The sequence below is a fragment of the Eretmochelys imbricata genome, chromosome 5 (assembly GCF_965152235.1).
Source record: "Eretmochelys imbricata isolate rEreImb1 chromosome 5, rEreImb1.hap1, whole genome shotgun sequence".
Classification (NCBI taxonomy): Eukaryota; Metazoa; Chordata; order Testudines; family Cheloniidae; genus Eretmochelys; species Eretmochelys imbricata.
Genome location: NC_135576.1, coordinates 2260252 through 2273657, shown reverse-complemented (window position 1 = coordinate 2273657; position 13406 = coordinate 2260252). Strand labels below are relative to the sequence as shown.

The window sequence follows — 13406 nt, the reverse complement described above, 5'->3', positions numbered from 1 at the left end:
TATAAGTGTTATGAATATTAGTAATTTTCCTTCTTGTTTCTCTGTTTTGAAAGTTGTCATTTGAGTGCAGGTGTGTAATGGTGGTGAATAGCAACTGGAGCAGTGCTGAAAACTTGTGCTGCCTCTGTTATCTAGGATGGACTCTGATGCTTCCCCCTCCCCTCAAATTCCCCAGGAGAAAATTCCCTACTTTGAAATAAGAACAAAGGACCATTAGAAAGCAGACACCAAAGCTCAATGCTACTCTTTGTATTTGTGGTATTTTTTTTTTTTAAATATATGTTATGCAAAAATGGTCCCTGTTTTTCTAAAGCCTCATTTTTAGAAGTGACAGGTTTCAGAGTAGTAGCCGTGTTAGTTTTGTTGCAAATTATACCCGACAGGTCACGCACAGGAACTGCTGCGAATTATACCCGACAGGTCACGCACAGTTTGAGTCTAGGCTGAGGCACACGAACAAAGTTCACAACTGCAGAGTTCCCAAAGATACTAAGTTTGTTACGCTCGAGCATGGTGCCCCCCTGCTAGTCAGGAGGGGACCCCGAATGCAGATTATACAGAGATTATATACCTTTTAGCAAAGCACGTTGCCCTTGTGCATCGGAAACCTTAGCCAATAGACAAACCCTTCCCTTATCTACCACCTATCCCTGCTAGGTACATTACCCGTGCTAAACCATTACTTCAACTACACAACATGGTCCTAAAGCAATGCACCAGTAGCCTTTCTTATCAGGATGGGAGGCTCACATTAAGTCCAGGAGGCAGGGAGTTAGGAACAGACAAAGAACAGAAACCGGGAGTTGAGACAGGCTGGAAACAAGGGGGAGGGTTTTCACAGGAATACAGTGTCTAAGGAACACTCCTCCTGGTGCATGATGTGCTTGCTTTTAGACAATGGTGGGCCCCAAACCAAAATGGAGTCACATATGCTAACTTTTTCTTAACCGTCTGTATCCACAAAAAGAACAGGAGTACTTGTGGCATCTTAGAGACTTGCTTATGCTCAAATAAATTTGTTAGTCTCTAAGGTGTCACAGGTACTCCTGTTACTTTTAGAAGTGCTATCCTTTTGTTAAGTATTCCGGGAGAGGGCTCGGGTGAGATTTCACTCTAAACAGTGCATTTCTTTTAATATTGTGTTTCTCCACAGTTTCTCCTTGTTGGATTCTGTTCTGCATCCTGCTGAAGTTTCTGAAGTGACCTCAATAATTCTCTCACAGGGCTGCTTTGCGTTAAGCTGCAGCAGTCCCTGTTGCTGATGTTGTAGCTCACTGCCTTTCCTTGGTACCGTCTAGATTCGCAGCTTGTACATTTGTCACTTTAATTGTAACTTGACCATCATTCTGTGACATTGTGGTCCTCAGAGCACTCTGTCTGGCCTTCCAATGGGGGGTATCTCTGCACTAGTTCATCTCCCAAGCGCAAGTGACAGTCTCCTCTTCAAAAAGATGACCCTCTCTGAAAATGACAATTACACAGTCCATTATATAATGTTTTTTATTGTTTTAAATTTTGAAATAGAAAATAGTTACCCAAGCCACGGGTACTAAACTGTCAGCTGCAAACATCTAGCTGACAAGCACAGGCGTGTTAATTGTGTAACTGGACAGTTCAGCCTCTAGAAGAGGAAGGAGTGTTAGTTAAATCTTCACTGCACAGTGGTGAAAACACAGTCACTTTAGCGGAATTCATTCAGGTAACATCAATTGCCCCAGAAGAGACAGTTTATGGCCTGCGAAGGAAAACTGGGGTGATTTTATTAGTTTGTAGATGCTTAGATACACCCTGATGTGCCATGAATGAAAATATGCTCTCTAGACAGGGTAGTTAGAGGCATTGTTCTTCTGGGGTTAAGGGGAGAGAACTTGGGAGAAGAGGCCTTTGATCACATCATATTGTGTTTCCAAGTGTGTAGCTGGTTCATGATTTTTTTAGTGACTCATTATATTTATTATAATTGTATAAACCAGTCAGATTTTGCATCCTTCTTTTCTGCTTTGAGTGTGTTTTGTGTTTGGTTAGGTAGTGATAAACTAGAATGTTTACATACAGAGACCTGGAACTAAATTACTATTTAAAACTTATTTTACTTTTGATGCTAATAGAGGACATTTCAGTGAATTTCAAAATGAAGGCGGTCTTTGTGATGTGCTTTAAAAAAAATCCTGTTCTCTTGGAATGTCATCACTGTTTTAAGTGTTGCTGTTGAATACAAATTTATTTAAAAAAATAACTTGCTGGATAACTAATTTAGTGTGAATGACTGATGCCTTTGCTGTTGCTATAGATATCCCTGAGGAGGAAGCCAGATATTGGACCAAAAAACTAGAACAGATAAACTCTTTGGAAGATCGTGCTGAGGTGAGTAAACCTCACTTGAATCATGCAAACACTATAATTAAAGTAGGATTCTGATCCAAAATGCTCCAGAGTGTACTGTAGCGCTATGCAGAATTTCCATGACAGTTAAGTTTAGGTAATTACTATTGTTTTCCTTCATTCACAAGTTTTTCACTGAGCTGTTCACATTCCCTTATGTGCGGTGTTAATGCCAGCTAGAATAAGAGGCTGCAGCATGTGAAAATTGAGGAGAAATTGATTTTTGCATGATACTTGGGGCTTGTGTACACTGCGAAGTTGTCGTTTACACACGCTGACTTTTTAGTGACAAGGCTGTGTTGACGCTGACTTGTCACTAAAAGCTGTGTGGTGTAGACAAGCCCTTAGATTCAAAACAAGTGTAAAACTCTGGCTTTGCTAGACAGCAGGATGAGGCAGTTAGGAGAACAGTGCTGCCCCAGGCTATGTTTGTTGTTATTGAAAACCAGAAAAGGAACACTTCAGTTTCTTAGCTCTTTATGCAAAATATACACCAAGGACACTTGTCTTACTGAAGGTGTTATTTATCTGGTTGATGGACTTAATTTCTTGCATTTAAGGAACTTGTTAACTCCAACAAGGGCAGGTGTAAACAGTGTTAACCAAAAGTGTAATATGTTTCTCTACAAGAGAGTATTAATAAAAGGTCCTGTTGGTGATAGAGATGTAGGGTGTTGAAGTTTGGGGGAAATGTATTGTACTCTTAACTTAGCCTTCCTCCGTTAAGTGTGTTAGTGGATTCATTGTGGAGATCAAGAATACTCAGGCAGAAGTTAAGTCTTGTCTCGAACTGTTTAACCTAGTCTCACAGCTGTGTTTAGGTGGAAAAATAGCTTGCATGTAGCTTCTTTTGGATTCAGGGATCCAGTAATAGCTCTAGAGCTGCTTGGTATCTGTGAACCTGGTGAAAAAGCAAGTCGTGTGAACTTATAACTTTCCAGTAATTCTGCTGCAATATATCCTTCCTCCTGGGTTGAAAGCTATGGGTTTCAGCAGGGGAATTCTAGTGCCAGACACGCAGTGGAACATAGGTGCCCTCTAGTGATTCATCAAATTCTTGGTAGATGAAGTTTGCATGAATTGTGATGCAATCCCCAATTCTTTTAGATGGCTTGTCTGCTCATCCAGCCTGTTCTTTCTCACTGTGCTTACCTATTCAGCTTCTTGCTAGTCAACTGAAAGTGCGTCCGTGTTTACTTCCTCATTTTTTGTGAAATAGCTCCGCTGGTGGTCAGTGTATGGCATTGACTGAGGACTCAGTATTTCAAAACTTGCAGCTTCCACTGACTTTGGGGCGCTTTTTCCCAGCTCTTGGCTGATGAGGGTTGTGTTCTTGACATTTTGCCTAATAGGATTAGAAATTATTCTGCTTATCTTCTGTCTCTAGCCTCAGACAGATCACTGGATTATTTTTGAATTATTGGTGTGGTACTAGGAGGAGGTGGCCAAAACAATATCATAAACATATCTCAAGGGAACACCTTTAATGCTGCAGCAGACCCTTTTGGAATAATCCAAAATTGGTTAAATGGAATCTCTGTGTACTCCAGTGTAGTGTTAAATAAAATGTAAAATCCTTCATGTTGTGGGATGTTTCCAGACTATGCTGAAAGAGTGTTCTGGGTATTGCACTGCTAATGAGCACGCTAATTATCTAGCTCTTTCCTAGTTCCCACATCCAGTACTGCATTCAAACACGGGTACCTCAAATTCATATTTAGGCATCTCATATATAAATTGCCGTATTCTCAGGCTCCTGAGCGCGCGCACATTCCACTGAAATCACTGCTCAGCAGCTCTGAAATTTAGACATTTATATTTTAGGTGACTAAATATGGATTTAGGTGCCTAATTTGAGGCCCCCCAAGTCTGAAATTTTTTGTCTTGAGCTTTTAAAGTAGATAAGACTTTACCGAAGCCTTGTGTGCAGCCATGAACAGATATTTTGCATGGGATAATGCCAGTTTTTACTTTTCTGGGAGCGTGTTCTGTATTTGGGAATTAAGGAAAATATTATTTTGTACTTTAACACCTTCCCTCCCCCTCCCACCCCCCACGCCGATATACTCTCAGAGCGTAAGCTTGTTATGTTTTGGAAATCCTGTTTTATAAGGTTACTTTCAATCTGTTATCTGTCTGTGCTCTTTCTTTTGTCTTTCCTTAGTATTCATTTTCAGAAGAAGTCCAGAAGAAACCATTGCCCACTGCTGCCTCCCAGTGTTGTAAGTATGACTTTATTTTCTCTCTCAAAACTATTTTGTCTTAAACGAATGTCGGTTCACTCTATGGTTAGTTAACATTGGCTGGTGTATCCAGGCAAAGTTCTCTAGATAGAGCTGCAGTTAGGGAATGGCAGCCTGCGTGACATCTAGGTCTGATGTTAAACTAGTCATTTTTATAGGTCAGGAAGAATTCTCTAAATGTAGGCTTCTGCCGTAAAGAGCCCTATGAATGATCTTAGCCGTACAAGATTAATAGTGAAATCTGAAACTCTGCCATTAACCTATCCTTGTTCTACCAGTGTAGTAGACATACAAGGTTTATGAGATCACCCGAAATGTTCAGATCTCTGTAGTAACAATGGATAATGGGAGAGTTAGATGGAATATATTTCAGACTTCACTCTGAGGTTTTTGTTGTTTTTTTCTGTCAAATCATTAATATGATTTTTAAGAGTATTGTATGGTAGTCTTATGCCTTTTTTTAACGGTGTATTTTTTGGAGGAGGAGAATATTTGGAGGCTGAAAACATGTCCGTGCACCTGTTAAAATGTAGTAACGTTTTGTGTATTATTCCTAATATTGCATTTATTCTCGGCATATTCTTTAATACAGTGAGATGAAAAAATATTCATTAATGTTACTTGTTTCTGCTTTAACTCACTATTTTGGATCTGTTTCCTTTTTGGTACTTATGAAAATGTGAATGTGGAAAGTTTAGCACATGTTGTGTACTAATTGTTTTGCAAAATTATATTTTTGAAAAGCTATTTTTAGTTTACAGCAGGGAGGGGATATCTAATGTTGTAAGGTGAAAGCAAAGTTGATACGTCCTTTAATGGCTTGACCGCTTTTGGAAACATAACAGGGACAGGGGAGGGAATGCTCAGGCAATATTCTCTATAACTATACGCTCCCCTTTGTCCTGCACCTCAGTGTAACTCTTGGTGAAGTACAGGTCAGAGTTCAGTCTTTTCAGGACTTTTCAGAAAGCATTACACAGAGTTAAACCTCAGGGCTATTGTATGTAAAACCCTGATAAATGGATGGTAATAGACCCCAGTCCGTTTCAAAGGGAGAGCACTATACGCTTTCTCAGTAAAACAGACGCTATTGTAAGTAGTGTTTGAAATACTATGAATCATTTTTAAACAAAAGCTATTTGACATGAACTTCTGATGTCCCTTGTACAGACTTACACCCTTTGTTTCTGTTACAAACATTCAAATATAAGGTTTCAGCATAACGTTTTCTATACTTCAACACAGCATGTCCCCTCTGATCTTTTTTCAGAGGTCATTTTTCAGCCTTTATGCCATGAATGTAGTATGTAGTGTGTGTCACCTGGACTCTGCAGAGCTTGAGAAATAGGAGGTCTCAATCCTTCCAAGAAGTCTATCATCTGTATCCAAAGTGGTGCAGGGGTTGGGATCAGCATATAAAATATCCATTTCCTGGAGCTCGTTATAGGGCATCATCTTCTCTCCATGAGCCCAGCTAAGTCAGGCAAAATTCACAAACCTTCAGCTCACTCAGTGCTGCCCCAGTCTCGCCCTCTAAGTGAGATACAGTCCCAGTTAGAGCGGTTAGCTGGTAGCTCAATGTAATTTCCACTGGCTCTGTAGTCTCTAGGGGTAACAAATGCTCCCCTTCCTGCTTTCCCTGTAGGTCCATAAAACATACCACAGTGATAGGTCCATCAGTGGCTATTAGCCAAGGTAGTCAGGGACAACCCCATGCTCTGGGTGTTCCTGAACCTCTGACTGGCAGAAACTGGGACTGGATGACGGGATGGATCACTCAATAATTGCACTGTTCTGTTCATTCCCTCTGAAGCATCTGGCATTGGCCACTGTTGGAAGACTGGATACTGGGCTAGATGGGCCATTGGTCTGACCCAGCATGGCCTTTCTTATGATCAAACATTATCTTAATGGAGGGCTTCCCTGGTAAATAAAGCTGGAAGAGCACTAACCCGTACCCAGAGTGGTACAGAGATTGGGACCCAGCCCACGCAGTAGACACATCTCTTGGTCTTGCTTTGATCAGTCACTCAGTCCATAGAGCTGTCTTTAACTCCTGTATTTATAACCTTCCCCTTGCCCCCATTGCACTTTGGTTACGTCAGCACTCAGAGGGTGACTTGGGTGTCACCTGCCAGGTGGATTGCCCACAGTGAAAATGTCATATAATACAGCATCAAAACAGCTACGGAGCATGTCTGGTAACTGCTGCACTCTGTTCTGGATGTGCAGATACTCAGAATATCTAGCTAAGATCCTAGTCTCCTGCCCTGGAGCAATAAAGTGAAATGCTTCAGTATCATGTGGGTTACAGAAGCAACATAATAAAACTCATGCTCTGTCATTCAAACAAGTCTCCTATCCTCCGTTAAAATCCTATAAGACTAGGGTATTACACTCTACAGGTTGTTTATCCAATAGGCTGATTATGGGATCGCTACAAAGCTGTTAACATTAGTAAAGGTTAATTACTGTTTACCTTTTTTTGGACGGGAGAATTATCTGTGTGTGGTTTAATCATTTTGTCTGTAATATCTTCAGAGATTTTGAATATTTAACCAGTTAAAACATTCAGCTTTTCCCAGTCAGTTCTAGCTGAAAGCCCTACTGGAGAGTGTATCGAGCATCCCAACAGTGGTATCTAAAATAATTCCAAGTGCAGCTTTAAAAATTAAACAAATACTGTAGGTATTAAAGCAGGAAAATAATCCTTAAAGTGGATCCACATACGGAAAAAGACAATTACCATAAAAAATTTAAAATCAACAAACTGAATTGAAAAAATGAAAATATTTAAGTTGGGATGACTTAGCTACCAGGCTCCAAACTTCAAAGGATCAAAGAAAAGCAGTACCAATGTAAAGTGGCTGAGGGGTAAATGTTCTTCCTGACCATTAAAATGACTTTCGTGGCTTCCTGCAGTAGCAATACAGAAGATTCTCAGCAGTTGTGAAAGGTTCACGTGAATGATCTTTTCCAAATCTCATGATGTGTGGGTGAATCAGGAGGAATTTTCATGTATCAGATAGCTGCACCTGTTTCCACAGCACAGCATTTATAAATTGTAAAGCTCCCATGACAAGTAGCATCTGCTGTGTATAAAGCTTTCATTTTATGTAAATCAAGGTTGTAAACATTAAAACTACAATTGTCATTTCTAGACCTCTTGCTAGTAGCCTCAATTTTGCTAGAAAGCAATCTTATTTATGAAACAGGTAACGTGAAGGCCTGATGTCAGATCACAAATCAGTTTTCATCTTGTTTAAAGAGAAAAATAAACTTATCAAACATTACACATGCTATGTAACTATTCTTTCTTGGAACAATGGCATTTTGTAGCCTTCCAGCCAAATGGAAAACCTAGGAGGAAACAGATCTGTTAGCAGTCCCCAAAGTATTAAACAATAGATCTTGCATGAGTGGTTAATTTGATTTGTCCTGGGCATGAAAATGGAGCCATTAGAAATGTGGCAATATAAATGTGTACAGTAAGTGGCCAATCTTTTTGAACTCCCAGTAAATTCTTTATAGCACTCTCCTATCTACTCTTTGTCTGTTGCCTTCAGTGGGAGCTGTGAGTGCTCAGTATCGCTGAAAATCAGGCTACTTACATACCTAAATATGTAAGTAGTCCTCACCAAGTTCTGAAACTGTTGGCCTTGTATCTCTTGTTTTTACGTAGTAAATCTGTGGTTGCACTGTCCCTAAGAGCACAGTGGGAGCCATGAGTGCTTGTACAGCTTCTGCACTGCCAGTGTGCAACTCAGCACTTGGCAACAAAATAATAATAATTAAGAACCTTAAGAGCTTAAATTTAAAAAGAAAAAAATCTAGGACAGACCACTTGTAATTCCATAGTGAAGGCTGAGTTGAGTTTTCCTTGTCAAAGAAAGATTCAGTCTCTTTATCTGTGAAATAATGTAGCCGATCCTGTGTAAAAATATAGTGCTCTGAGTATAGAAGGAATATTCTTAGAATTTAAAAATGTCACTGCTAATTATTTTGTTTTAAAAAAGCACAATAAATTTAGCACTCATCAGACTCTTCTCCTAAATGAGCTCAATAATGAAATAAGAGACTTCCCAAGCTTCCCATAGAAATTGAGATGGGATCACACCCAAGATCTATCCAGTTCAATATCCTATCTCTGACAAGGACTAGCACCAGATGTCTCAGAGGATGGTGCAAGAACCCCAGAGTAGGCAGGATCTCATAGAATCCTAGAATATCAGGGTTGGAGGGGACCTCAGGAGGTCATCTAGTCCCACCCCCTGCCTCTGTGAAGATCTTATTTTAACAGTGAAGAGACTGTCTTAAAACCTGAAGTATCCATATTTTAAATCCAGATTGGATGCCTTTCTAAAAGAGCTGTTGTAATTCAAACAAGAAGTAATTCAGGGGTTGTCCTATTGCCTGTGTTATGCAGGAGGCCAGACTAGATTATCACAGTGGTCCCTTCTGGCTTTACAATGTGTGAATCCTGTAGATAAAGCTCACTGAAATCTCATAGGTTCCACTTGAAGAAATAAACAATTGTTGCATCTAATTATAATTATAGACTGGGCCAGCGATAGTTCGGATCACTTTTAAACTGGGCTTTCAGAGTTAACTCAAACAATCATGATACTTTCTCCAGCTAATTTGTATGTTGCAATTCTATTGGTTGAAATGAGTCAGTGGAGTGAGGGGGGTGGTTATACACATCTCATTAGATTACATGACCCTTAACTGTTACTGTTCTGCATTGGCTGTGTGACTGTTCGCTGGCTCCTCTGCTTTGTCAGTGGGGCGTTTCTCTCCAGTGGACTGGATTAGGTTAATTGAAGCTGGACTCCTGGTGAGGAAAAACACCTCTGGGCGCATGAGTGGTGGTTTATGGTCGACTCTCACATCCCTGGTCTTCCATGCCTTCCTTATGGTGGCCATTTCTCCTCAAGGTGCAACTTTCTAATGTTGAAAGAGGAGGCATGATGGCATCCCCGTGGTGGAACCTGGGACTGTAGAACCTCTGTGCCCCCTTACTTCACCAATCTAGATTGTCTCTCACAATGCCTTACTGGTGACAAGCAGCAAACCCCTCCAGGTGCTGTTACACTCAGTACAACCTCATGTGGAGCCTCATACCCAGCCAGATTGCATGAATGCTCCCAGAGCCACTCAAGAATCACACAGAGAAAGGCACCAGCCAAATCCCCCCAGCTCCCAGCCTTATACCATAGGAATCATAGAATATCAAGGTTGGAAGGGACCTCAGGAGGTCATCTGGTCCAACCCCCTGCTCAAAGCAGGACCAATCCCCAACTAAATCATCCCAGCCAGGGCTTTGTCAAGCCTGACCTTAAAAATATCTAAGGAAGTGGATTCCACCACCTCCCTAGGTAATGCATTCTAGTGCTTCACCACCCTCCTAGTGAATTTTTTTTCTTAATATCCAACCTAAATTTCCCCCACTGCAACTTGAGATCATTACTCCTCATTCTGTCATCTGCTACCACTGAGAACAGTCTAGATCCATCCTCTTTGGAACCCCCTTTCAGGTAGTTGAAAGCAGCTCTCAAATCCCCCCTCATTCTTCTCTTCCGCAGACTAAACAATCCCAGTTCCCTCAGCCTCTCCTCTTAACTCATGTGCTCCAGCCCCCTAATAATTTTCGTTGCCCTCCGCTGGACTCTTTCCAATTTTTCCACATCCTTCTTGTAGTGTGGAGCCCAAAACTGGACACAGTACTCCAGATGAGGCCTCACCAATGTCGAATAGAGGGGAACGATCACGTCCCTCGACCTGCTGGCAATGCCCCTACTTATACATCCCAAAATGTCATTGGCCTTCTTGGCAACAAGGGCATATACTGTCTTGCACTGCTCAAGATCCTTTCTTGAGCAATGCAAGTTTATTGATTGGTTCACTACTTCATTAATGGAAAGTGGACACACACTGGCCTTTGTAAACTAAGCAGATTTACCAAGCACTTCAGTCAAACTCACTGGTAAGGATAAACATTAGAATAAGTTTATTGATGACAAAAGATGGATTTTAAGTGATAAGTGATAGGCAGAAGTCAGAGTGGCTACCAAAAGAAAATAAAGACAAGCACACAGTCTACATTCTTAACCTTATTAGATTAGGCAACATCTGGACTAAGCAGTTTTTCTCATCCCACTGGATACTGCAGGTTGGTTAGTCTTTCATATGCAGGCTCTCCCTGTTAGCCTGGGGACCAGTCTCCTCAGCTCCAGCGTTCCCATTGCCTTTAGCATAGGTGGGGGAAGAGACAGGACAAAACATGTGGCCTCTGTCCTATATTTCATATCCTCATTCCATCTGCTTGGAGACCATAAGTCCTGGCATATCTGGTTGGCATTGCTGAGTCACCAGGCAAGGTTGAGCAGTTCCTCTGGTGTCGCCTGAATTGTAACTCCCATGATGGATGATGGCTGTTGATGGTTGTTCGACTCCCGCCCGGCTGTTGGTTAGCTCCTTTGTTGTTTCTGGGCAGCTAATATCTGGAGATTCCTCAACTCACAGCGTATTTTAGTGACAACCATACAGTATAATCTCATATCATATGCACTAATGAGATATATATTTAGATAGAATAATCGTGTTCAGCAGATCATAACCTTTCCCATGATACTTTACGTGGCATGCTTTATATGAAATATCACAATTATGTACAAATGGAGTACAGGGCGCTCCCTCTGAGGTACAGAGTGTCAGAATGGGGAGCTATGATGAAGGAAGGCAGCATATGGGAAAAGGGATCTGTGTTCGGCAGATTGCCGCTATGCAGAGCAGGACCCTGGATTGTGTGGGAGCGCAGTGTACATGCCAACGTCTCTGGCTTTCTGAAGGCTCTTTCTGCCACAGGTGCCTTTGTACACACTATCTTGGCAGCCTGTGAAACCGAGGCAGCAGTTGTATGGGAAGATCTTTAAATCCAGATTGGATGTAGTTCTAAAAGACATGGTGTAGCTCAGCCAGACGTCACGGAATTGACGCAAATGAGCACTTGCTGAAATTCGCTCAACTGTGCTGTGGATGAGGGCCGGTGTTACGGAGAAGTATCATGTTCTCTTCTGGCCTTATTTATGAATCTCTATTGATGCCTTGGCACAGAAGGGGACTGGGCTCCCTACCCCAAGTCCCTGTTGGATGCACAGTCCTGGATGTCCCCAACACAGGACTCCCCTCACATAAACCTCTTCCCACTTCAGGCCCTAGTCACATCCTTGCCCTCTCCCCTCTATCTTCAGGATAGCCACTAAATCGCCTCTCTCCTCACATGGGGTACTCTTCCGCTTCTCACCGCCCGTGCTCTGCACACTTTTCTGCTCACCTTTCATTGCCTCCCTCCCCACAATGATAACTCTGCTCCGTAGTCATTCCAGGCAGTAAGTATACAGTTATGATTAGGGCGTATTAGACCCAGATGTGATTAACTATTTTTAGAGGGTGCTTTATAACTTTTTTTTTCCTTTTTGGCATAACTATAGTAGAGAATTAAGGTTTTTTGGTGCATATGTGCCTTTCCAGACCTTAACATATTTGAATTTGTTTTTAATTTAACTTTAGCTCTGAATTTCCTAATGCTTGTTTGTGGAAATAATTGCAGCACTCCCGTAATGTCTTTTACCAGTAATCTGGAATTAAAATTGAAAGAGCAAATCAGTAAGTTACACGGCTTTTATTTTATGGAAAAACACTGTTTGAAGTACACTAGCTTGCATGGTATCTTTATTTGATTACTCAGTTTGTTGAATCCCTGAATGCCAGACTCAATTAGCATTTTAGAAGGCAAGGATTTGTTCTTTATACATGTCCAAAACTGCTTCTAGCAATGTCAAATTTCATTATATTTCACCCCGAGTCATTCTACCAGTGTTTACATGCTGTCCACTTCAAGTCAGTCACGATGCAAACTGGTACAGAAAAGTGTTTGCTTTTTTAGAAAACAGATTTAGTTTTCTCTGCTGGCAAATCAGCAACTGCAAATATTGTCTGTAACCAGGGAGTTAATAAATCTAAAATAGAGAGAAGTTTCTCAAGAGTGTTCTTATCAAGACAAGCTAATTGCTTCCAGATTGTTTGGTAAATTTGTCCCCCCAAGCCCTACATCCTCTTCCCTGGGGAAGGCTTGATAAGAATCCTCACCAATTTGTACAGGTGAACACAGACCCAAACCCTTGGATCTTAAAAACAATGAAAAATCAATCAGGTTCTTAAAAGAAGAATTTTAATTAAAGAAAAGGTAAAAGAATCACCTCTGTAAATCAGGATGGTAAATACCTTACAGGGTAATCAGATTCAAAACATAGAGAATCCCTGTGGGCAAAACCTTAAATTACAAAAAGACACAGCTTATTTTACCAGCCATTAAACAAAAGAAAATCTAACGCATGTTCTAGCTAGATTACTTACTAACTTTACAGGAGTTGTAAGGCTGCATTCCTGATCTGTTCCAGGCAAAAGCATCACACAGACAGAACCCTTTGTTCCCCAACCCTCCCCCCCCCCCCCCCCCCCGGTCCAGATTTGAAAGTATCTTGTCCCCTCCTAGGTCATTTTGGGTCAGGTGCCAGTGAGGTTACCTTAGCTTCTGAACCCTTTACAGGTGAAAGGGTTTTGCCTCTGGCCAGGAGAGATTTTTATAGCACTGTATACAGAAAGGTGGTTACCCTTCCCTTTATATTTGACACGAGTAAAATGCTTATAAATTTAAAAAGTTTTAATTTGAAATTTGTGATAGTTTTACACCGTTATTTTATAAATGTCATTTTTAAA

At 41.1% G+C, this 13406-nt stretch overlaps 1 protein-coding gene across 1 annotated transcript in view; it reads left to right on the top strand.

Annotated features, from left to right (window-relative positions):
* UNC13B (unc-13 homolog B) overlaps nt 1-13406 on the top strand; it is a 393995-nt gene that overhangs the window by 89929 nt on the left and 290660 nt on the right. Inside the window, exons 7-8 of the mRNA XM_077816579.1 lie at nt 2291-2364; nt 4547-4604. Of these exons, the coding sequence (XP_077672705.1) occupies nt 2291-2364; nt 4547-4604 (132 nt within the window). The remainder of the gene's footprint in view (nt 1-2290; nt 2365-4546; nt 4605-13406) is intronic.